Below are 26,068 nucleotides of genomic sequence, written 5' to 3'. Positions count from 1 at the left end.
AATCTCTAACAATATTAAAAAAAATCTGCAGTTACCGATTTAATAGCTACAATAAACTCTTTATCTCAGCGATTTTAAATTAGCAGTCAATTTGTAGATAAAACTGTCCCAATTCATTCTATCGATTTTTTTTTTTTTTTATAATTTTAAAGAAATAATTAAAAACAGGAAATGTAGATAACAATAATCCTTTCAAATTAAGAGCTATTTTTGATCCAATTAAATTGTACTCAAATATATATTTAAATATATAGAATAAATTTATTTTTAAACTTAATTAGATATTACAAAAAAACCTCTCATACTTAACTATTACAGTAAAACATTTTTTATAAGCATAAGTAGTAATGTTTTTTATTTTTTATCTTAAATCCCTCAATCTTTTAAGTAAAGGTTTTCTTAAATAAATAAAAATAAAAAAGTTACTGCGGCAAAGAAATTAAAAGTACAGTCAGTATTCAATTTAATCTGCTGTGTCTTTTTAGTAGAATTGAAGAGGCTGTGTTACAAACAGAAAATTTAAGATAGGAAAGTTAATTTTATTTTTGTTAGAGGTTGTTATGTTTTAAGTCTCAGTTATTAATTGGATTTTGACGATAGAGGACCTCACACTATCTACATAGGCACCTACCCCCTTCAGCCACACTAAAGATTCAAAATATGTAACATAACTTATTCATCAACTCACCCCTTCAATTAGGTTAACACATAAATGAAATCAAATGTTTTAAAATTAAAAAAAAGTTACTTTTGTCTGAAAAATTAAAATTTCAAAAATATTAAAACTAGATCATTTGTCATCGGTGCTCATTTTCATTATTTTCAGTATAGTGTAAGTATAATAAAATATACTTAGTATAATTAATAATTACAAATAACTTATTTTATATGTGAGCCTCTGTTATAATTTTAAATTAAAATATTTAATTTATTAATATAATATATTATGAAATGAAAATTTATTAATATTTTTTAAATATGAATAATTTCTTTAGTGACTAATAGTGGAAGGCTGTTAAGTCAACAGTTCGATAGTTAAGGTCACTAAGAAAAATGAAATGCAAATAACAATAAACCCAAAAAAACTTATAAATATTGAAATAGGAATTTTGTCTGTAAATATGCAATTATAGGAGTTAAAATGCTTGGTAGATTCATAATTGACGGTAGGGAATATGAAATAAACTTATATACTTTAAAAGAATAAAAAAATATAAAAGAAATATTTTAATTTATTGTATCACATGAATTATCTTGTGAACTAAATATAATATAACCATACTTAATTATATATAAATCAGCAACCTTAAAAAAGTATTAATAATAATATTTATATAATTTAATTGATATTAAAATAAAATATCTCATTTAAAAGTTTCTTTTTATAAATAAAGCATACTTGATATTTATATTTTTTTATTAAAATTATTATTACTTTGTCAGAACATTCATTTCTATAATTATTCAGAACCTGTGAAAATTATTTTATTTTTTTTAAATAGATTTTACAAAGTGATGAGACAAAAGTGATTTAATTATTCTGAATTAAACATTTCTGTTAGTTTGTTTCATAACAAGTCTATGTAGAAACTTTTTAGTTCATCTCTTAGTAATGGAAATTGGAACAATTGTTTTGAAATCAATCATACGATGAGAAAAAGATTGTTGAATAATTGTTTAATATAACTTTTGATTGCGCCAGACCCAAATTAAAAGATTTGATATAAGAACTTTTGTAATCAAACCATAAATACCGTATTTAAATGTAGTTAAGGTTTCAACAGTGTAAATTAAAATATATAATGTTACTCAATTTTCTTCTGTTACTATACTTTTAAACTATTTTATATTGTGATAATTTATTTTTTTATTTTACAATAATTTTTGACTTGAATTAAAAAAAATAGTGATGTAATTATAGTTTAGTATGAAGTAAATGTTTTCGAATGATGCTATGTCGTTTGATAATTGAGAACGGGTAAATTTGTTTCGGGTAAATTGAATAGTTGTTGTAAAATGAATAAATAAAGTCGAACCACTGTAAAAAAAAAAAAAAAAAAAAAAAAAGGATTTCTAATATAATTGAAGAAAGTTTGGTAATATTACAAAATAAAAAATTAAAAAGTATTGACATTTTTTTTTTATTTATTATAATAAATAAAATCATTGATTTTATATTATATTATAGTATTTTTATATTTAATTAGACTAGTTACTAATTTATTTTTATTTCTTGTTCCAGGCGTTTCCATGGTGAACATGGCAGAGACGGAGCCGATGTTCCTAGTGGGCGGTAGGCTCCAGATGAACGGAGCGGAGACCGCCTCCGAAGATTCGGAGGGTGAGGCCCCGATCCTGTTCACACAACCCAAGAGGAACAAGCGAAAGAATTTCGACCCGATGAACATCGTGTACCAAAAGGAAGAAGAGGAGTATTGCGCACTAGACCTGAGCAGCTCGGACGCGAGCGAAGCTAAGAGACCAAGAAGATCCGACGAAGACTCTGCACCGATGGACCTCTCGAAAGGAAGAGAGAAAGAGAGTCCGACAGAGTCGGATTCGAGTGACGGAGAGTCGAGACCGCCATATCTCCAGGCGTTCCTCCATCAGGCGACCGACGCCTCCGACCTGAGGGACTATGCTCAGAAGACGGTGAAGGAGTTGCTGGAGATCTACGGCCTCAACTCTCCGGAGGTTGCAGAGTCGATCACCAACAACGTACCCATCTCCAACTTCTCATCAGGTCAGTCTTATAAAGTATTCTATCTTGAAAAAAAAAATACATAACACACTTATACAACTTCAACTGCAGAAAATAACGTTTTTCTGTATTGACAGATTATCTCGTCGCCGTACGACCTATACTTGTTAAAATTAATTACAAACTGAAACATAATTATTTGATCAGTCCTTCCATAACAAATTAATTTGAGTTATGCTTTCCAATACTGATGATACCTGAATTTTTGCTATCTGGTAGACTCGAGGCGTTATATTACAATTTTTCAATAATAATATAGTTATTAGCAATATAAAACAATGATATAATGAATAGAATATTTTTTTCATTAATAAAAATTACACCCCTTTTTATCCGTACACTTTATTCGTAATCCAATTGTAAGTTTCACTTAAAAAACATTCTGAACCCTCTTCTTGGCTATCAGTGGATAAAAACGTGAATAATAAAAACCACACCTAGATACACGAATTAGGTCTTTTTTATTTTATTTAATTAAATATTATCACAAGTCTCATATAAAAACAAATATAATAATAAAAGTATAATAGCATTTGGCGAAAATTTTTGGAAGATATATATATATTAAAACTATATACTGGAGCTATAGATGCTCGAACTAAAGAAGTGCCATACCGTACCTGGATCTTGATGTTGATGCCTCCAGCTCGGTCATTAATACAACCAGAATGACTTGCTCATTCAAAGCCCGTCCAATCCGGTTTTTTCCCGTGTCTGTAATTTACTTTGTATAATTTAAGTCCATCCTCCACTTGACAGATTTTGGAATTTTTAATCATAATAAGAATGGCGAAGCATTTTTCTTTTTTCCTTTTTCTTTTTCATCTTTCACGATGGGAGAGATAGGAAAAAAAAATGCCTTCACAATGGTGTTCGACTGGGGAAAGGATATTAGCATTTCAATCAACGAGGTAAGCCTCAAAGAGAAAACAAGATTGGAATCACTTCGAAAAGTTGCATACCGGAATTTTCGTAAAATTATTCATTTTCTATTTCATAATGATATATTTACGTTAACCCTATCAGAATTAATATAGCAATTATGGTATATAACCTCATTTTGAAGTTACTATTTTTATAAAATCTCTCAAAAAATAAATTAAAATGAATATTATCATTAAATTAAATTCTTGTCAATAATTCATTAAACCATAATAAAAAAAAAATTCATTGTAAATTCTTACATACAAAAATTATTAAATCAATTAGAAAACATTAAATCTAATAAATATAATAACAATAATAAATAGGATTAAACATAGTTTTAAACATAAAAAAATAAAGGTTTTTTTTTTGGGGGGGGGAATAAAATTCTCAAATACATGCAACTTATGATATTGAATACAATCTATAATTATTAGATATAAACTTGACTAAAATTATTTAAAAAATAATGTTTCATTTTTCCAAATTTTTGCATAAAGAATATAACTAAAAGGCAAAAATATGTTGTGAAATATTTACAAAATAAAAAACATAAAAATAAATATATTTTAGGAAAATAGTCCGGATGGCGGTCAATAATGGTACCAACGTAGTAGAAAAACTATTTATTATTAACGTTTCCTCCCACTTTGCAGGACTTCGTTAACTGAGTTGTCATCATTCTTTCAATCTGACAGCCCCGAAGAAGCCTTGTAAAGTGGAGCGAAACGTTGGTTAATTAATGGGTTAATAACAATAGACTATCCGCTTCATACGGTCAACTATCTTCAGAATATTTAAGAAATAATACCGACTCGCACAAATTAAATTAAATTAAAAATTAAACAAATTGAATTTTTTTTAAAAAAGGCACTATTAATAATTTATAATGTTATATATACATTTTTAAATTTATTGTTGAATTGTTTATATAAAATAATTCAATATATTTATTTTAAAATCTGATAAAAAATTTTTGTGTTTAGAGGAGGCATCTAAAAATAAAAATGTTTTTAATTGGTTTTACTTAGAACTAAAATATTCTAATAAAAATTAAAATTGTCTTCTCCAAGGGTGTGCGAACACCCCCTCATTACTCCTTAGGTATTCACCAATACCACATACAAATCTTAAGTATTGGATATCATTTGACCGTCTTCGAAGACAAGACATAGACTGAATCCTTAACAACTAGAACAGAAGTCGTAGAGGTGTCGAAGAGAAAGTTTTTGGCATACAATGCCAGGGCGTGCCGCTATGAATTGGGCGGTGATCTCATTAAACAAAGGGGTGAAATTTTTTTTCTGTTATTTTATTAAACAGGGCCCATAGATCAGTCGGGTCGTTAGTTGCCCATGTTTAAAGCATGAGCCCACCCATAAAATTCATTCCATTTAACATTAACGTCGTAATATTCCCCTAGGCCGAAATTTACGATGGAATCCACTTTTTTGTCTTAGGTTTTTTTTTTCACCCTAATTTTGATTTAGGTTTCAGAGCATCTTGTTAGAAAAATAATGTAATCTGTCTGTAATTTAAGTGGTTAGGAATTCGTCAGTTAAATGTTAATTGAAATTCGTATTATTTATATGATTAATTAAATATGAAAATCTACCATATTTGTAATTAGAAATAAAATATTACTAAACCTATTGAAAATCATCAAAAAAAATTATTAAAACATTATATTTATAGATAACATCATATTCCCTCACGGCATAATGTAATGTAAGTTGAGAGGTTATTTTTAATAATAATAGCGAACTTAAAGCAAATCTCCCATCTAAGCTTACTTGTCCAATCAGTGTTAATTAACTTTTCAGGAATCCGTATGAATTCCTAATCACCTGAACTATATTTACTGAGTGCATTTCATGTGATTCGGCGTTGTGTGTCCTTTTAAATTCTCTAGTAAACTCGTAACTTTTTTTAATAGTCAATAATATATATATACATACACACCTATAATGGTATTATCATAAAATAATCAAAACTTACTTCAAAGCCCAATATATTAAAAAATATGAAAAGAGAAATCCTTGAATGACCCTTAGCCAGGTGTTCAAAGGGAAAAGTCGAGATATAACGAAGACACAGAGCCTCCGACCTGAAATAAGGAAATCTCCTCCAATTGGGGGCCCCCCTCCCGATAAAATTAAATCAATAAACGAGAGCGAGCGCCATTATCCTTTGACTCGTGGATTGTTAGCTGCCGTGATTCAGGACTCCACGAGTCTCCTAATTAATGAACCCGTGGTCCGGGAGCACGACTGTCTGTCCGCCTCTTAATAGTGCTCTGGGCTTTGTCCAGTGTCGGTTTGGAATCACGAAGGAGCGTTCCAAAGGAACTCGTATGTGTGAGAGTACAGAGCAGTACAAGGGTAGTACGTCTCACGTCAACACCCTAAACAAAAAGATTCATTACCCAATAGTTCATAATATACTAATGATTTAAGCTGATTCCTTGTGTAGTGAAGTATATACAATGTTGCTCGATGTAAATATTTTTTTTCAAAGAACGCTCTACTTGCTATAAGTAAATTTTCTAGGGGAGGGTATCTCCCAGCCATGGGACCTTAAGGGCGAGGGAAGTACGTTAGATTCCTTCTTTTTTTTCGGAGTCATTATCTCCTTGCAATATTCTAACATTCTTGAATCAATCAATACTCGTACAAAGTAAACATTATAATAATTATTTTTATAGTTAATTTAAAACTTTTTTGGAACACATTATTTTTTTTTTCCTCCGAATCTAGAAATTGTCTTAATTTAATTATAATTTTTGAGTTTAAATTATAATTTTTGTATGAATTTGATTAATGATTACATGACATGAGAAAATTTCTTAAGAGAAGAGTTTAAAAAAATATATAAATAAATAAATTAAAAAGAAAATCTTAGGTTTTTATTTTGTAATCAGAATAAAACACTGGAATCAGTTTCAAAATATATAAGATAATTACTTTTTTCATCATCAACCAAGTCTTGTTTTGTTTACAAAAATTTGAAGGATATAATATAAAATTGGGAGTGGGTAGCTTATTGGTAAGGCGTGGTGCTACTAATTCCAAGGACCCAGGTTCGAATCCGGCTGTAGTATATAATTATTTTCTGTTTGACTGTAGCCGTGAGTCAGCCCTGTGGGTTCAAGAGCCTCTCGGGATTCACCCATTAATTGGGTTAAAATCAATTGGTCGAGTGCAATGCTGACAAAATCACCTCATTGCATAACCGCTAGTCTAGTAGTAGTACTTCCTATGCCCCTTACAGGACCCTTCATGGGTGTAAATAACATTTCTACTAAAAAAAATAAATAATTAATTATTGTATTCGTAACCCTAATAAACGGATATGTTTTTAGGACTAAAACACTATAATTTATATATGAACATTTAGACTGGTTCTGGAAAAATATACTCAAGATTTAAAAACTTTGTGCAGCATAATGATAATCTTGTCTGAATTATACAGGTGAGATATTATTAGGTTTAATAATTAATTTTAGAAAATGAATTTAATATTACGTAGAGACCTTAGAATGAAATCTACGGCTCACGGACGTATAGTAGATTACGAAAACAATGGGATAACGAGAAAAGGACCTGATGCCGCTCGAAACCTAATTTAAGGAAGGGTGTCAGAAGGAACTGTGATAGATGACTACGGCACTTACGCCTACGGCGGAATCCTCTCGAGGGAAAAGCCACGATGTGGAAAAAAAAAAATTGAAAAGGAAAAAAAAATAAAGGTTAGGAGCTGTTCAAAAACTTGGTAAAAAAAAGTCGTTCATCATAGATCGTAACATTCAAATGTAAATAGGGACTTTGCTACCTCGTTAGGAAACCAGGATACAATTATAATGCAATTAAACAAAGTTTAATGTTCCAAGCTAATGAATGTATAATGCTATAGCGTGATTACCACAGAATTGGAATAGGTAAAATTTTTTTTTTCTGTAATACTTACATATTCACTTATTTTTCCACCAGAAAATTTGAATTTTGCTAAAAGTATGTACTCGTATGAGTAAAATAAATAATTCATAACTTTCTGTTTAGCGAGTATTTTATCGATAATTTATTAGGAATTATGATAGGTAATATCGATCGACAGAATAATCGAATTAGTCCAAGTCGTCAGTCCGACGATTAACTTTTACAACGTTTAATTATAACTAAATTGATGAGGTCATTTTTTTTTATCTTACTTTTTCCTTGTTGTGAATTGAGAAATTCGTCCGGAATTATAGGGCATTAATTTAGGATAATATTTTCCTTTGAAACTATACAATTTAGGTTACGTGGCAAGATAAATTTATGTGTGGACATGAACGGAATTCTATAAATATATTATACTTATGTATTTCGTTGTTCAGCTATTTAGTTTTAGAATTTGAATACGATTAAAATAATTCTCTAATTTTTCAAAAAAAATTATTTTCAATTTTTCATATCCAAAAAATGATCTTGATTAATTTAACCGATATTATTCTCCACAAACCAAAATCAACAGGTCTAAATTTTTTATTTTTTAATTATAATCGATGAATAGGATATAATATCTAATTTTGAATTGAACGGCTTCCACTAACTTCATATTTGTTAACCTTTTGTGATTAATTTGAAGTTAATAAATTTAAATTTCATAATGAAAAGTTTTTTATTTTGAAAAACATGTTTTTTAGTGTTATACAATGAATAAAAAACAAAATCTTTTTTTTCTCTACTTAGTACAGGAGAAAAAGTTTGAAAGTGCCCATTGGAAAGGGGCGAAACATAAATAAAAAAAGTTATTATTATTATGTAGTAGTAAGGAACTATTAACTCCCGATTTGACAGATTTTTTGTTCTATTACTATCCATGGGTCAACCCTGTGGGTTTGGGAGCCACTGGGATCCACCCAGCCTCCAGCCTTATAACGTGGGTGAGAAAATTCTGCAGTGAAAAAAATCTCTTGTTTAAATATGAAAAATAAATATGGAACTAATGATAATATTAATCTAAGAAAACCCATCAAGATTAAAACCCTAAGTTAATTTAATAATAGTTTATTTTGTACTTCTCTTCTCGGTAATCAGTGAATAATATTGTTTGAGACTTCAATTATTCTGTTTATTACACTTTGTTAGGCTTTTTATTTAACTATTTTTGTTTATTAAATAGAGGATATAATTAATAATTAAAAATTAAAAAAAAAATTAACTACTGTAATGAAATTTTTTATGATAAATAATGATATTTATTAATAAATCGTATTTTAAGATATTTAGGATATTTGAGCATTCATCTCAAGAATAAGATTGAGTAGGAAAAATATTTATTCCTGAATTTATAATAAATATGCATAATTCACTCAGTGGATATAAATAATAGAATGTAACGGACGTGGGTATCTTAGACCTGCTACTTCCCCGGGAGCTTTGGAAGTTGAGCGATGATATAGACGTAGGATGGATGATGGAAGACTGGGAATATAGTTGAGGTGGTTTTCGGTTGTCGGGGGGCTCCCCGAGATGTAGACAGGTAAAAAAAATCTAAAAAAAAAAAAAATAATCCTAAAAAAGACGGATGATGTATGATGCCAAGGGGGTGATAATTAAGGGCGGAGAAGGCCCGGTCCTTGAGATTTCCCTATAACAAAAACTCCACACAACAGCGCTTGGGGGATTTTTGACGTGCTTTGTCCCACAACCCTTTTTGTGAGGCCCTCAGAGCTCTTCCATTTGTTTTTACCTCCCTCAGTTGTGATTAATGGTCGCGTTTCTCCTTTATCCGACAGTTCGCGGTCCTCTCATGGGACCCGGGATCATCTTGCGACGTCGAATCTCCGGATGATCAAAGGCATATTCATATGATGCGGAAATGGAGGAATGCTCAATAAAGTACGACTTAATGAACCTTTGAGCAAATAATTGAAGGAGACGTTGATCATTAGAGGAGTAGATGTTTGTGGAATTATTCTTCGTTATCATTCGCGGATCGACGAACCCGAATGTCGGCTGTCTGTTGCAGTGATTCAAGGGCCCTGAACTTTACATATTCATAAATATGTGCATATCATACTCATCAAGAAATATTTATAAAGAACAAAAATTGAGGTTTCTACAACAATGAATTATTATTTATCGAAATTTGCAGTTACAGGTGTAAGATGTAATATAATAATATAATACAGGCATGTACAGAAACTATCCATTGATAGCACTCTAAAAATATTTTTACATTAGGTCTCGAGGCTATCTTCTTTTCAGACGCCTAGAAGGATTTCAGGAATGAAAAAGTAATAAAGGTTAGAAATTAATGAGTTTGAGTGCTTAGGAAATTTATAACGGTTATATCTGGTTCGGGCTAGATATGGAAACATTACGGTCTTTATGGATGATTTTATTTGTGACAAAGTAAGGAGTATTGAGGATTTTACGAATAATTTTAGATTGTAAGGATTAGATACGAGGGAATTCGAAAGTTTAATGGAGACCTTAAGCTGAACTCCGTATGTCCAGATAAGCATTATTATAGTCGTGTAGATCAGTCTTTTGTAATGAATTTTAAGTTTAAACCGTTTGTCTAGTAAGATTGATAAGTTATGTTAAATTTTTTTTTTTTTAAAGTTTTAGCATTGAAAAATCACAATGCACAATTTATAACCGACTCTTTTCTTCTTAGAGTACAAGATGAAATTTAAAATATGAAATATTCATTATATAATTTAATGAACAAGCAAATATTCTCTAATTCTTAATAAACAAAAACTTCATATACTCCGATAAACAATAAAATACAATATTTTAAAGAAAAAAATCAATAAAATGGGATGCAGTCTTTTCCTAAGTTCAGTACTATTGTTCCTACCTAGAGCGATTTTAAAGGTAATTCAGCCTGACACAAAAACAACTGTCTCCTAATTTCTCTATACCACTTAATTCTTTGGATATGATTGCACGATAAAAAAAAAAAAATATTATTACCAATAAATAAATTACCCATCATCGTTTCGAAAATTCGAGCATCATCAAGACTAAATCATAAATTCAGACAAAAAGCGAACATCACATACCAATAGACTAACAAAGGCCTACAATTTTAGACTTCACCGTTACTCTTATGCATTTCAACACTCGATCTAGTTCTCCGTCTTCATAGAGTCTCTCTGGTTGTTACTTTTTTAAACAACTGATGTGAGATGTACTATGTTCCTTTATATTTGTTTCATCAGTTTTTCTGTCCTGATTTAGAGTTTGAAGTTAAAATCCAACTTTGCATTCTCACTGATTTCATTCTTCCTAAAACAATAAAAGATATCCCGGTTCCTGTTTAGCAATAAAGTAATACATAAAGTTGCGTATTGTTTGAATTTTTTAACTAAACCAATCATTGACAAAATTATTTTTAAAAAAAACTATTTTATAGTTTAATCTTGAACTAATAACTACTGTTTCGAAAAACAAACGAACATTAAAGGGGTTGAAATTATAGTACCATTCTATTTATAAAAAAAAAACTCGGCATAGATATGGAACAAAAATTATATTACTATATATGACTTATATTGGCTAAAATATTCAAACGTTATATAAAAATATCTATTTAATTTTAATATTAGCTTGTATCATTTTAGAGGAAAATAAAATATTTCAGTTTATATATTATCTTCTCACTTCTTTGAAAATGAATTTATTGTTTAATTAAAATAATTTGTATCCAAGGCTCAAAAGCTCCATATTAATACTTTAAATGTGCAATACTTCGACCAACATCTATTGAATTGAGCGTTTGAAACTTATCTTGGATACAAATTATTTTAATTAAAAAATATTTTAGGATATTTTAATAATATAAAACGGGCAAACGACTAACTTGGAATCCTCACACGAGACAGAAAAGGCAGGGAACAGCACTTACTAGACAAACAGTCTAAACTTCCAATCCATTAAAAAAGACAAGAGCTCCACTAAGCCTTCGAATTCCTCTCGTATTCAATCCTTACAATCCAAAATCCTTAATGCTCCTTACTTTGTCACAAATAAAATCTTCCATAAAGACCTTAATGTTCCATATGTAACCGATCTAATTCAAACCGTATATCTCTCCTATTATAAACTCCCTAAACACCAAAACCCGCTAGTTTCTAACCTTGCTTCCTCTTCCTGATTCCTGACAATCTACCGAGGTGCCTGAAAAGAAGATGGCCTCAAAACCTTCTAATGTAGAAATATTATTAGAATGGTCCTAATGTGTAGTTTTTCTATAAACATGTATCATAACATTATGATCTTACATCAAATTATAAAAAGTATTTTCCAAGAGTTATTATGAATACTATATTTTTTGACTCTACTAAAGCTTTCGATGACTTCTCATGTATGGCTCATGTATCCAAAGGTTGCATAATTATTTAAGAAGCAGTGTATTAGATTAGAAATACATCTGTTGCATCAATTCATAGAACATTTGGTGGAATGTTTTCAACTGTATCATCTACTCCGATATGCTACCCTGATAAAGGATCCATCGCTGCCGTTTGTGTGAGTGGTAATTGCCGCATTCCACTCACACAATGGCAGACTACCAGCCAAGTCATGAATTCTCAATTGTGTATTGATAAAAGTCGAATCGAGCCGACGTTTCTATATCATATTGACTAATTCCATTAGACAAGGAGACTAATTACCCAATCAATAGCAAGGACGCAATCTAATGATAATGGCCGGCATCAAGATTAACTATTCAACAACCAGAAAACAATTTCTAAAATATAAAGGAGTTTGTGGGGCTGAATAGCCCGGCAGGAGGTGATCTTTACCACGAAGGGAACAGAGACAATGAGATATATAGAGTGGCTATAATGGATAGACAATAACGACAGAAAGTAACAGTTGAGAACAACGAAGTAATTAAGCAATGAATTCCTCTCACTTTATAGGGACGCAGTTAAACCGGCTGACTAGTAATGAAGACATAAAGGAGACTCAAATCCGCTCGAGCAATAACTCGAAGGTATGGACCAAGCCGGGCCATCTCCTGCCGCTATCGTAAATGTTCGCTCAACGCAAAAAGCCTACGGTAGATAAGTTCCAGCCTCGCTGATGGCCGTGTAATGCTTTCGAATTAACGTTCAGACCAAGGCGGTGGTTGGTACCATTGCTTCTTCTGGGACTCTTATAATGTATCGAGAGCAGCGTCGAAATCTTTTTTTTTTTTTAATAATTTATTTATTGTTATTTACAACTGTATGCACATATATACAACAAGTAAATTTCCTGTAGGTGACATAGTGACATGATACAAAGATGTGGAGAATCTACCCACTGATAGAACTCCAATAACATTTCTAGAGGAGAAGATCTCGAGGCCATTTCTTTTCAGACGCCTAGGAGGATTATTAGGTAATGAAGGAGAAGCCAGGTTAGAAACAAGTGGATTTGGGTGGTTGAGAAGTTTATTATAGAAGGAACGGTATCTGGTTCTGGCCAAATCGGCAACATATGGAACATTGAGGTCCTGATTGGATGACTTGATTTGTGACAAAGAAAGGAGCATTAAGGATTTTGGACTGTACGGATTGGATTCTGGAGGAATGTAGATCAGTCTTTTGTAATAGATTGGCAATTTAGACCGTTTGTCTAGTAAATGTTGCAATAGTCGGAATCTACGAGCAGTTTCTTGTCTTTTTAGTCTTGTATGAGGATTCCATGTCAGTCGTTTGTCGAGATATAGTCCTAAGTAACGGATCTGTTCGACATGGATACTGTAGGGCAAGAGGTCATGGGTTTACGTTGAAGGGTAAATGTTATTTGGTGGGATTTATTGGAATTTATCGTCGAAATCTAAGAAATTATCTCTCGAATCGTTCTCTCTAGCTCGAATTAGTTTTTATCTTCGATTGATGCATCCAGATAGGTAGTTCAAGCCTCGCTGATGGGCGTCTATTGCTTTCGAATTAACGTTCAATTCCAAGGATGTGGTTGGTATCCAACGGTGGATAGTATGTACTTTGTTTCTTATGGAACTCTTATACTGTATCGAGAACAGCATCAAAATTTAAGAAGATATCACTAGAATCGCCACTCCTTAGCTAAAATTTTAATTTCTGGATCTTAATCCAGTTAGATATGCCGATGGGCATCTAATGCTTTCGAATTATCCTTTTAATTTCTGGTACCAACGATACTTATGATGGTACAGCTGTATCAAGAGCAGCGTCGAAATCTAATAAAGAATATCTTGAATCGCCTATTTTTTAATATTGATTGATATAAGACTCCTCTTAGCCCCCAATAATTTAAAAACTCCTGATGCAGAAAATAAAACTGCAATAATTGAGGTAAAACATTTTTCAAAGAATTTATCATATTATAATACCTATTATAGTTATTATATATAAATACTATTCACTTAACACTGATTGACTTTGTTTAGTATTCATTTCCACGTTTTTGTTTGTTTTTCTCTTTAACGTTGGTTAAATATTTCACTAGTTTTCAGAATATTTTAATTTATTTTTAGTTCAACAAGAAATCTTCGTTTTTTTTTTCGTTTTTTTTTATTACTATTTATATTTTAATGACTATAAATTTTGATTTTTTTCATTTTCATATATTTCTATGATTCTTAATTTTAACCTAATAAAAATTTTTAATAATTATTTTTCTTTATTTAATTATCTTTATACTTAAAATTTTTAGAGTGCTACCAATGGGTAGTTTTTCTACACGCCTGTAACACTCCAATTTAACTTAGATCAGATTTACTAAATGTATTATAATGTACAGTTGAAAATAGCAATAAATAAATATTTTTAAAAAAAAATTTGAATTTTGTTTTTTTATTATTAAAAAAAAAAAAAAAAAGAGAAGTTTTTCCCTACTCTGTTAGTACTGAAAGTGAAGATTTTCTTATTAATTGCTTAAATTGCTTAGTTTTAGCTCTGATAGATAGAAATTTATCAATTACTGTTTCATTCTTATGGATCGTATCGTGAAGTTATGCAGGAAGCATAAAGTGTTCTTCTTCAGATTTATTTATTTATATTAATTATAGTATTAAATATATTGGATATTGGCTTGTAAATAAATATTTTCTTGTAGCTGTATAATTTATTTATAGTTTGTCCTATTACAACTAATAAGCTGAAATGGAATTGTATTCAAAAAGCTGAAATTAAAGAAGAGGCTACAAGATATGAATATTGAGATTTTAAAATGATACATCGATAGCCTATGATTATCCTATAATCATTGAGTTATTATCGAGTTTACACTAATGATATCTCTCGTGTCACGTTCATTTCTATTCCAACTAGCAAATCGATCGATACAACACGATTATTTGAATCGAAGACATTTACGAAGTCATCGCTTTTGTTGTTTTTCGAGATACAAAATGGATTCCATGTCTTTTGGATCGTTTCTTAGTACGTTGATATCCTTAAAGGACGACGACCCGGTTCGGAGGAACTCTTTGCCGAGTATTGATGGACACACAGCGTTAAAGAGGTCGATGGTACGGTGGCGCCACCTTTAGAGTTTTGATTGATGAACTGGTTTCCAGTTATATAATGAAAGCCTCCCTGAGGGCACTCTATAGCGGTAAGGACACGACGGCGAACAAAAGACGCGGCGCGATTGTCTTGAATCTATTTGAGCCTCGGCGGCCCCCTTACAACGCTTCGCTATTAATATTTCCACAGGGAGGGCCCGGGAGATTGATGGGGCTCATCGCTCTAGAGCAATGGGAAATCCTTACAATTTTAAGGATGATCGAATAATCGTAGGAATAATAAATCGCAAGTGGGAGATCGATAGTTGAACTGCGCATGATCCATTTTATTTTTGTATTTTATCTTTTTTTATCGATAGTTATAGAATAAAAACAATCATTAAGAAAACGAATAGGAAAAAAATAATTAATTAAGTTTTCAATTAACTTGAAAGTTTCAAAGTCGATACAATTATTTTTAATTAGTTAAATAAATACCTGTATTTTTAAATTAACATGTATTTTTGTCTATCTACGATTTTAATAATTTTCTCGCAGATTAATATGAAAGCAATTCATATAAAAACATTATTTTATGTTTGAAAACTATTTATGAAGTATAAGACGATTCCTTCACTGAGGGTCTTGGATTCCTTATTCTTCAGGATATGTTCCTGAGGATAACCCGAGACTCTTGATATGTGGGCGGAGCCGGGATACGACTAGAGATATTTCCGCCAGGGCAATGCAGAACAATCGGTTCCATTATAGAGTAGAACCACGACTCCAGGGAGGGCCGCCACATAATAATGTGTCAACCGTGCTGGCATTTAGTACATATCTGATTAAGAAAAGGACTCGAGATCAGTGTTTCCGCTTACGTACCCCTCAGGAGTACGTGTCTTCCTGCCCCTCCCTGATCAGCAGGAGTACGGCATCGTGGGCCAAGTTGCCCCTACGGGGTCAAGTAATTAGCACCTTCTGAAGAACTAGAAGAAGAAAGAAACATATACAACTTCAAACAAAAATTATATAAACTAAGAAGAGTTTTGACTTCGCTAACGCTTTCGATGAAGTAGAGTAAGCTTAAATTTCTTTATCTAAATACTTCAATGAAGATTATATCTCGCTTAATACAGCAATGTATAAAAATTCCTAAAAAAAAAAACACGCAGTTGAAAGTTTTTTGAATCGTTTAGATGTAATATGTTGTAAGAAAATAGAAGTCGTTAAAAAATCATTTTTCAAATATATCTGTTTGTATCAACATTATACACAGCTACAACATGAAAAGTAATTATGTTGGAGAGGAATCTAATTATTTTTCTTTTTTATTTGTCTCACCAATCAAAAAATGAATTAAAGTAATCATACTTTCATTGAAGAGATCCTGTTCCTTCGAGGTAAGGAGGACCAGGAATTGATTGGTCCTGTGGTGTGCGTTCTAATTAAGGAGTGGGGACCTTCCGCAGCACAATGTGGTCCCTTGCTTTGTGCGCATCATCCCACCACACGCCTCTATACTTTTTTTTTCTCCTCCGCTCTCCTTTCTCTCTTGTACCGTACCCTCAATGTCGTGAGGCGCCTTCAGCGGACAGTATTGCTCTATGTAGAGAAGTCCTGAGGACTTCTTTAGGAGTCGTTAGTAGAATCCACTATTTGTGCATACGCATATACTGTCAACTCCGATTAATTTTGACTCCTACGTTCATCTTGTAATATAAAAAAATAAGCTAATCACAGGGACCTTCGGCAATAGACGGGGTAACGGTTATACTGACGTATAATGGCGGAAAAGAAGAGCGTATTATAAAGAAAGAACAATAGAAAATCTCAGTGGACTAGGGGATCTCCTGGGTCTTCTTTTGTGGACGACCAATCTGCCAAAGCCGTTGTTTGAAGGGGTTCTCTTGGATGGTACGGCAGAGACAATAGAGCGGTTTTAGATTTTTAGCCTTCAACTCAATTCAGCTGCACCAAGGTCAATTATAGTTATTTTTATAACAACACTGAAAACCTTAATATGATTATTTCAATCCTTTCCCATTCACACGCAAAATTTTAATGATGACTGTATGTGAATGATGCCAGAGCAACAGTCAAGAAAAACAAAAATAATTTTTAACTATTAATACTTAGTTAATTAAATCGGCTATAAATAAATGTTTGAATCATATTCTTAGGTTTACTGTATCGCAATCCTGGCCATCTCCTTGTAATATTTAATGAACAATATCCACTTCACCTTCTATTCAGATTTTAGTACTATACAATTTATAATTAGAATTTGCAAGTGGAAAAGTGCATAATTCGATGTATTAATGCATTAATGATATTTTAAAAACCAATAATTAATATACTAGGTGTGTAGATAATACAATTTAATATTTTTAAATTATTATAAATGATATCATACCTTTTAACAATGCTGTTTTTTTTTTTTAAATTAATTAAAAAACAAAATTAGTGTAAACATGGAGGGATCGGGTAGCTCAGTGGTAAGGCGTAGTGCTACTATTTACAAGGACCCGGGTTCGAATCCGGCAGCGGCAGATAATTATTTCCAGTATGACTGTAGCCCTGAGTTAGCCCTTTTGGTTCGTGTGTCTTCCGGGATCCACCCAGCCTAATAAAGTTTGACCAAATCACCTCCTTGCACAACCACATGTCATGTAACAGTATTTCCTTACAAAGTACTGGACCCCTGACTCTTCATGAGTACGTATTTATTTTTTTAATGTAAACGTGAAAATAAAAATCATCTCTAAGAAATCTCATAATTTTTTTTTTTTTTTTTTTAAGCTAAAGCTTTCGATATGGTTAAGTTGGCGTAAATTTCAATTGAAAGGAAACTACTTAGGAAAGAAATATTTAAGATATTTTTTTTTGTTATAATTAAAAGACTTAAGTTTCATCAGGTTGAAATTATTTTTATGTTTTAAAATTTTTCTTGTGCACAGAATGCACTCAAAAGTGAGCTCTGTCTTCCAATATAAAATATTACCCATCCCTTCGATAAAAATTCCAATAAAAAACAATGATCGTATTCTCTTTTATATTTCCTATTGAAATTTCTCAAAAACTCGCCCCTAGAAGTTTTTCATCCCCCTTTCCCTGGTTCCCCCAGCTCATGTTTCTCCCTTTCCAGAAATCCCTTTGCAGCTTCCTCTTCTTCTGGACCCCAGACCTCCTGCTCTGAAGGGCGAAAAAATCGTTGGACGGGTTATATTTACCGTGCATCCCTTTGTCCAAAGCGGGCACAATGGGGCGGTTGTAGGCTCGATTTCAATTACTTACGGGTCTCCAGTCCAGATTATTGAGACACCCTGCAGTCCTGGAGTCTTGTGTCGGTTACAGGTCCAGTCCGGCTTAATTAGTTTTCATTTTTTTAAATTACTTATCTTCCTTTTTTTTTAATGAAGGTTTAGTCCATTAAAAAAATAAAATAAAGGGTTGTTTCCATAGTGAACAAAAACAAAACTGTAGCTAAATATTTACATTATTAGATGAATTTAGGGATTTATTTATTTTGTAGTGAACATTAATTTGTTAGTTTACATTTACTTTAACAACAGAAATTAATTACCGTTAATAATTAATTGGCTCAAGTGTTACTAATTCAGGAAGATTATAAAATTAAATAATATTATTAAATAAAATACTTTAAATGTAACAAAGACTGTTTCAATAAAATAATAGTTTATTTTTAGTTGATTATAAGCGAATTATATCTAATTTTATTCTTTTATGGAAGATTATTAACTTAATATATTAATAATTGTGAAATTTATATTTCCTCCTTATTGTATTTATTTATCTTCAACATTTCGGGTTCCTTACCTCATTTTCAAGATTAAATATTCTTTTTCTTTGTCTCATTGTTAATTCATATAATTATATTTTATTATATCGAAACTTGTTTTGTTTATATATTTTTTTTTTATTTTAGTAAATCAATGACCTTTAATATTTCATTAACAAAAAATGTATTTATTTATGAACATTATTAATTTTGGGACTAGTCCATTAAAATTATATAATAATCATTGAAAATGGACTTTATTGTCTTAGAATAAAGTACTAAATTAAAAAAATAAATTAATAAAATTATAAAACAACAAAAAATATCTCTGATAAGAATAAATAAAACAAAAAGGAGATTATGTTGATATAATGATATAATTACAACGCCCAAATAAATGTTATAAACATTGAATAATCTTTGTATAAAATGTAAAAAAAAAAATAATTCAAATGGAAAAAAATAAAATGAAACCATTTATTATGTCGTTAATACATGTATTAAGTTCTAATAAAAAAAGTAACGAAAATGAACTGAAGATAATTAACACGAAGGAAAATTAATGGGTATATGCATATTTATGAGTTTAATAAAGTTCTCATTTATTTGTAATAAAATAGATTAATAAATTATCTAACAAATCATAAATCATCAGGTAGCTTCTAGTTATAATAAAATATAGTAAAAATATAATTAGTAAAATGTAAGCTTACTACTGTGTATTTTGACAATGATATAGGTTGAAACCCATGTTTGACCTGTTCATCATGAAGTTGACGTACTCTTTGACAGGTATATCGGCATGCCTTCACCTATACTAACATAATAATCGATACTATTTATAAGGCGGTCAGTTTTTTCCCTGCCGGGGTGAAATGGACCGTGAGGAAGCGTGCGGGGTTTTGACGTGCGGTCAACCCTCCGTGAGGTGCCCGGTCCAACGCCAGGTAGGGAATTGGGGCAGTTCTTCAATAGCCACGTGGGCAGTGTGATCCCTCCAATTGGTGAGCTCCAATTGTTGCCGGCCACCAATCATCGGGGCAATATGCTGACAGGTAAATACCCTTGTGACTTTTCCCCCCTTCCAGGGATAAACAGCTAACTGCCTGGCTATTTATGGTCATTTTTTCCTATTTTCGGCTATTCAAATTTTTTCCTTTGTATTTTTAAAGTGTTTAACGATCCTATCCACTCGATCCCCCCCAACAGGTCAAGTGCCTGACCCCTCGTAAATCTCGGTAATTTATTCATTTGGGAAAAAGGAATTTGTCGAATTCTTTACCCAACTTTGATTCACTGCACCTTTTCTGAAACCTAAATTACCTGGATGGCATACGCAATTTTTTTTTTACTTAAAATATCCTTCATAAATATTTCATGAAACCGTGTTATTAAAATTTAAAAATACTTTTTTTAAAATAAATAATTTAATTTCTATCCATTTTAGTCTCAAAACCTTTTATTTTTCTTGTAAGTCCGACGTTTCGGCCAATACGGCCATCCTCAGGGACAATCTACTCAATACAATTTTGTAATTATATAATTTAAAAACGCTAACTCCATTAATTTAAAACTATTCTGCCCAGGTCAAAACAACAATTTCTTATTAGTCAATACTCACTTAAAACCAAATTTAAAATCATGTTATCACAGTCATTATTCCTTAAAAACTTTATCACAAAAATAATAATTAAATCTCTGAAGTTGAGAAAATGTAATATTTTTTGAAAAATAAAATTAAAACGCAAACATTTGGTCTAGTATCTCAACTATTTTTATTTTCTCTGAAATTTCAGCACTTAGAATTGACGTATCCAGGTTTATTTTTATTTTTATTACAGACTTTAATTACTTTAACAATTAAAAATATTTGTCTAACTGTTAACAAAACTAATCAATAGGCTAATGTATTTAATAGTTCAAGTAATTAAAATGTACAACTGTTTATTAGTCAACTAGGACATGACAGCCTGTAATGGAAAGAACATTTAAACTTGGTTACAAAATCATTTTATCTGCTTACTTTTACTACAGAAAAGTTCTGAGACGTTAAACCGTAGTTAATCAATTGGAAATATTCTGGGATATTGCTGCTTAGAACTATTGTAAAATGGTTTCTTATTCATAAATAAATAAACAAACTATATAAATATAAGGAATGTCATAATTTTTTTTTTATATGGTAGTGATAGTATGGATAAATTGAAAATTAAACGTTTCAAATATTTATGAATTTTATAAAAAAAAAAAAAAAATAGGTAACTAAACATAAGCTTATTAATAATAAATATGACTCTCTAATAATTGACTTTTCATAGGGTGTGTTTGACTTATAATTAATGACCTCAGCACAATAGTCTATAAAACAATTTTTAAATTTTGATGTGAGGTGAGAATTTATATTGAAGGTATGTTATATTATTAGGGATAATGTTGTTATAAATTTTACAAATGAATATATAATATAAGCTTTTAAATATTTATATTGTCCTTGAGGATGTTCGAAATGGCCGAAACGTTGGACTATGGATGTAATAAAAAGTGTTGAGACTATACAAGGATACAATTTTGATTTATTTAATATATAAATATAATTTATCATTATAATACCCATTACAATTACATTTGTATTTGTTTTTCCATTATAAACAGATCTGTCCAGTGTTGGAGATTTTATAAGTTAGTTTTAGAAGACTCAATCCGAACTAGGACGCGGGTTATACTACAATATAACCTAGGCTTAACTGTAATATGTTACTTATTTTTCGGGAAAACGCAGGATTTACCAATCATGGCCGATGAGAAACATAGTCTTGACACCTAGAGAAGGACACCTTGGCAAGAGTTGCGGCACTTACGACAGGCCATGAAAGGTCTTGAAGACTAACCGATCCCGAACGAAATGCCCCAACAAAAGACAAGCCCCGTACAATAGAGGTAGGGTACCTCTTTGAGCCCGTGGCGCCAGCCCCAATATCACGGCGTCCACATTCACCAATTGTGAAATGATTAATTAGAGAGGTTCCGATAGAGAGCGCCATAGGTCACCGTTACTTATGGTGGTCACTCATCCGCTTTCCCATGGTTTGGTCTCTTTTTCTCCGTCTGTCTGTCGCTGGCGTCTTTCTTCCCAGTGGCGCCGGCGGAGGTTTGCTCAACTATACGCTATCCATTCAGCTATACTCCAAAGAGCACCATTATACGCCTTCTATACAACCTTGCATTGTTTCATAAATGTCCCCTTTCGAAATTTGTATTTAATTTCGTCCTTTTCAAAAGCTCTCTATATATCCTGAAAAAGTTTGGAAACTCGGTTGATAGAAACCTTCGCAACTTTTCTTTTCATCTAGTAATACATTGTTAATTATTAATAAAAAAACAACAACATATAAATAGGGCAATCTTTACAACTCTCATCCAAAATAATGTCTAATAAGTTACGATCTCATATGTAGTTTTTGAAATCAATTTGACCTTTTCGAATCTTCCTGCTCTACAGCATTCTTTAATAATACTTAATTTATTACTATGGAACAGATCCGCTATTTCGGACTCACTTGGAATCCTCATACAAGCCTGAAAAGCTAAGAAACTGCACTTTGATTCCAACAGTTAGCACCCTTACAGGACAAACGGTCTAAGCTTCCAATTAATTACAAAAGAGTCATTTACTGGACTTTAAGGCTCTATTAAGCCATTGAATTCCTGTCCTAATGAAGTGTTATTGGAGTTCTACTAATGAGTAGATTTTTCACAAAATTGTACTGTAATACATACCACACTTACATTATGTATTTTTTACTTATACTTGTAAATTCCAATAAATAAACAATTTTTTTTTTTTCGAAAATCCATTATGGCGGTCTTAGGGTAAAACTTCCTTTCATCCTGAAAGTGGTAAGTTAATATTTTCTCTTTGAAGGAAAAAATTTCAGCGAATTTCTCGCAATTTCCCTTCCCCACTTGACGCTACTCAACCAGTACGGGAAGCCATATTGGAACGGATAAAAATATCTAAACCTCAAACGCTGTGAAAAAGTGCAGAGTAATCTCACTGTGAAAGTCCACAGAGGCCCTGAGTCTCGACTTCTTTTCTTGAACTCGCTAAGAACTTCATACAATTTTTATTAGCTCCAGTCTCTTTGGATTAAAACTCATTCAAGGTTCTTATTTCGTTTTGTTGGGAAACGTTTAATTGTCTAGCCTGGACCAAAGTGCAAAGTCAGGCTGAAATTGTCTAATGTTTTGCCAACTATTGCATATTCCTAGGCCCCTTTTTTAGAATCTATAGATTTGACATATTGTGTGGGCTTACTGTAGTAAAAACCCACACAGTAATGAATTTTTGTATTGTTATTACTTGCTTGAAGGGTGAATTATAATGGTAAATTATATATATATATTTTTAAATTTATTTATGATTAAAAAGGATTTTAAACCAATGATTACGTATCGGCCTTATATTGTAATAGGTCTAAATGGATGAAAAAAATATAAAAATACAACTAAAATTGAAGAGTTTAGATTTTATTATGAGAGTATATCATGTAAATATTTTGTTGAAACTATTCATTTGTAATACTTATTTGATTGGGAAAATGTGATATAAACTGCATTATTTTTTTATGTAGCACTTTAGTTTGAAAAAATTAGAAAGGATGTATTAAATTTTAATTTTAAAAACTCTGGAATTATTGATTATAAAAATTAAGGATAAATTAAAAAAAATATGTTTTATAAATATATTGTAATACTAACAATTTGAATTTTAAGGAAATGAAAATTAAAACATTTTCATTGAAAGAAATGTAGTAGCTGAAATCATGGCTAAACATTCTGTGGATCGTGAAAGGGGTCCAGTTTACAGAAGGGGTTTGGGTTTTCTTTTCCCCACTAATTAAAACCTCCCTCCCACCCCCACCTCGTTTGTTGTACTAGCTTCTGTGGTTTTGTAATCGAGTTCTAATGGAAGGAAAAAAAACTGTTCTTATTAAACCCGTTCTGTGGTTAAAGCATTTAATTCTAACATTTTTCAATTAATATCATCTGTATATAAAAATATATATGGTTAACCAAGTAATGTTTCATTATAATTCAACTAGTATCTACATGTTTCTCTATTACTGTAGACAAGTACTTCATATTATTATTGATAAATAATTAAAACGGATTATTTTATTTTATGTATTTGTAACGACAGTAAATACAACATATAAACATAAAGAGCCATTTTAGTCTCTTTATGACCTTTTTAACACTAGTAGTTGTAAAAAACCATTGTACATTTAAAATTAAACTTGATATAAAAAAAAATATGGCATCCTAAGTGGGGATTTAATTTATGTTTTCTCATTAAATGTTCAAGATAATAACGTCCATAATTACAGGTGTCTTGTATTTTTTTAAATTATTTAGTTAGACCATTTCTGAAGCTCTAGAAAATAATACACTAATAAATTTACAACTGTCGCTAAGTCGTGACAGTTTTACTACCGCGAGGAGGGACACAGATACGCAATTAAACAAACCTTGAACAATGAAATACAGTTTTTTAAAAATACTTAAGGTATTCTAATTAAAAAGTAGAAAGAATGTGTGAAATTGGAAACCATTGTGTAAAATTAAAAATAGTGCATTAAAAATAGTTTTGGACCCGAAAAGGGACAGAAAAAAGTAAGCTAGGAATGTTATTTTTTTTATTAGGGAAAGTTATAATAAATAATATAAAAAAATAATTGTAATGAGTATTGAATAAAAAATATTAAAATCTAGTGCGGTGCGTGCATAACACAACTTTCTTATAAATTAGATATTAATTTTTCTGAAATCTCTAATTTTCCAATATTATGTATTTATTAAAGAGGATTATTACTACTCTTATTTCCCGAAATCCTTTCTCATCTTTCTTTTCTCCTTCGGTTAATTATTAGATTCTTTCATAGTAAGTAACTATCCATTTTTACAATTAACAATAAGATGCAATTATCATTTTTCAATCAAAATCATTTGAGCATATTTCAAGAAAATGTTAAAATTATAAAATCAATGATCTAATGTGGCACTTTTAGTTAGTCGATTTTAGCAAAAACTGTAACATCTAAGGCATAGACCTACTTTGAATACATTCGTATATTTCGTTCGGTTGTATTAAATTTATTTTTTGTCAGTATAATAAACTTTAAATGTTAATTGCGCTATTACCTCTCCATGTTGAATCTTCAATTTTAATTTATAATATGCTCCAGCGTTCTCAATTTCATACTTTCCCGACTTCCACTCATTCGTGTAGTTGGCAGCTTCGTTACCTGGAAAATGGCAAAATTAAATGGCCCTTAACTAAAAGACTAATTATCCCTTGTGCTCAAGTATAGCAGAGTTTTCCACACCTCATACAGCAGCTAATAACTTCCTTATATATTTTTTTTTCGCATTTAATAAGTAATATTATATTAATATTATATTAATAAAATATATTAAAAAATTTTAAATATAAAAAAAACAAAATTAGAGAGCGTTTTTCACTTGAATGGCCTGACATGAAGCAAGGTTTATCAACTCATTCATTTCGCTAATTCCATATTGTCGGTGTCTATTACAGAAAAGGTTTCAGTCCGATAGGGCAGATTACATTCCTGTTATTCATGTAGAAATACTTTTATGATGGCCATTTAACTTAACGTGAACATGCGATTCGTGATGTATGATCCTCACGAATGGGGATTTAATGTTCATTCTGGTTAAAAGCGGTTGGGATGGTTATCAAACCCTATATTGAAGTTTATTCGTTTCATGTTCCGAATTATCAAATAGAATAATTATTTTTTTCTGCTTCAATAGATCATAAAAAGACATTTAATTGAAATGAATTTGTACTCGTACATATGCAAATATATAACAAAGAAATTAAGGATAAAAATAAAAAAAAATTGCATTTTCAAAATTGTACGTACCTTATAACAATCCATTTAAGTGCGATGGTCAAGGTGCGGTCTTACTTTTTTTACGCACGTTGAATCAACGATCCTTAAAAAAAAATATTTGTTTTAAAATAGAAAATAAATATATTTATATATATGAGGTACTTCCAATACTAGAGTCATTTA

The 26,068-nt window shown here is 30.8% G+C and overlaps 1 protein-coding gene across 1 annotated transcript in view; it reads left to right on the top strand.

The window, feature by feature from the left end:
* The window catches only part of LOC106683579 (zinc finger protein castor homolog 1), a gene marked incomplete in the record, with an annotated part of 112,886 nt that overhangs the window by 4,406 nt on the left and 82,412 nt on the right, over positions 1-26,068 (top strand). Inside the window, 1 exon segment of the mRNA XM_024362187.2 lies at positions 2,243-2,743. Within this exon segment, the coding sequence (XP_024217955.2) occupies positions 2,251-2,743 (493 nt within the window).

The sequence above is a fragment of the Halyomorpha halys genome, unplaced genomic scaffold (genome assembly GCF_000696795.3).
Source record: "Halyomorpha halys isolate HHAL.00 unplaced genomic scaffold, Hhal_1.1 Scaffold496.1, whole genome shotgun sequence".
Taxonomy (NCBI): Eukaryota; Metazoa; Arthropoda; class Insecta; order Hemiptera; family Pentatomidae; genus Halyomorpha; species Halyomorpha halys.
The sequence above is the reverse complement of the archived record's forward strand: the minus strand, read 5'-3'. Positions and strand labels throughout refer to the sequence as shown.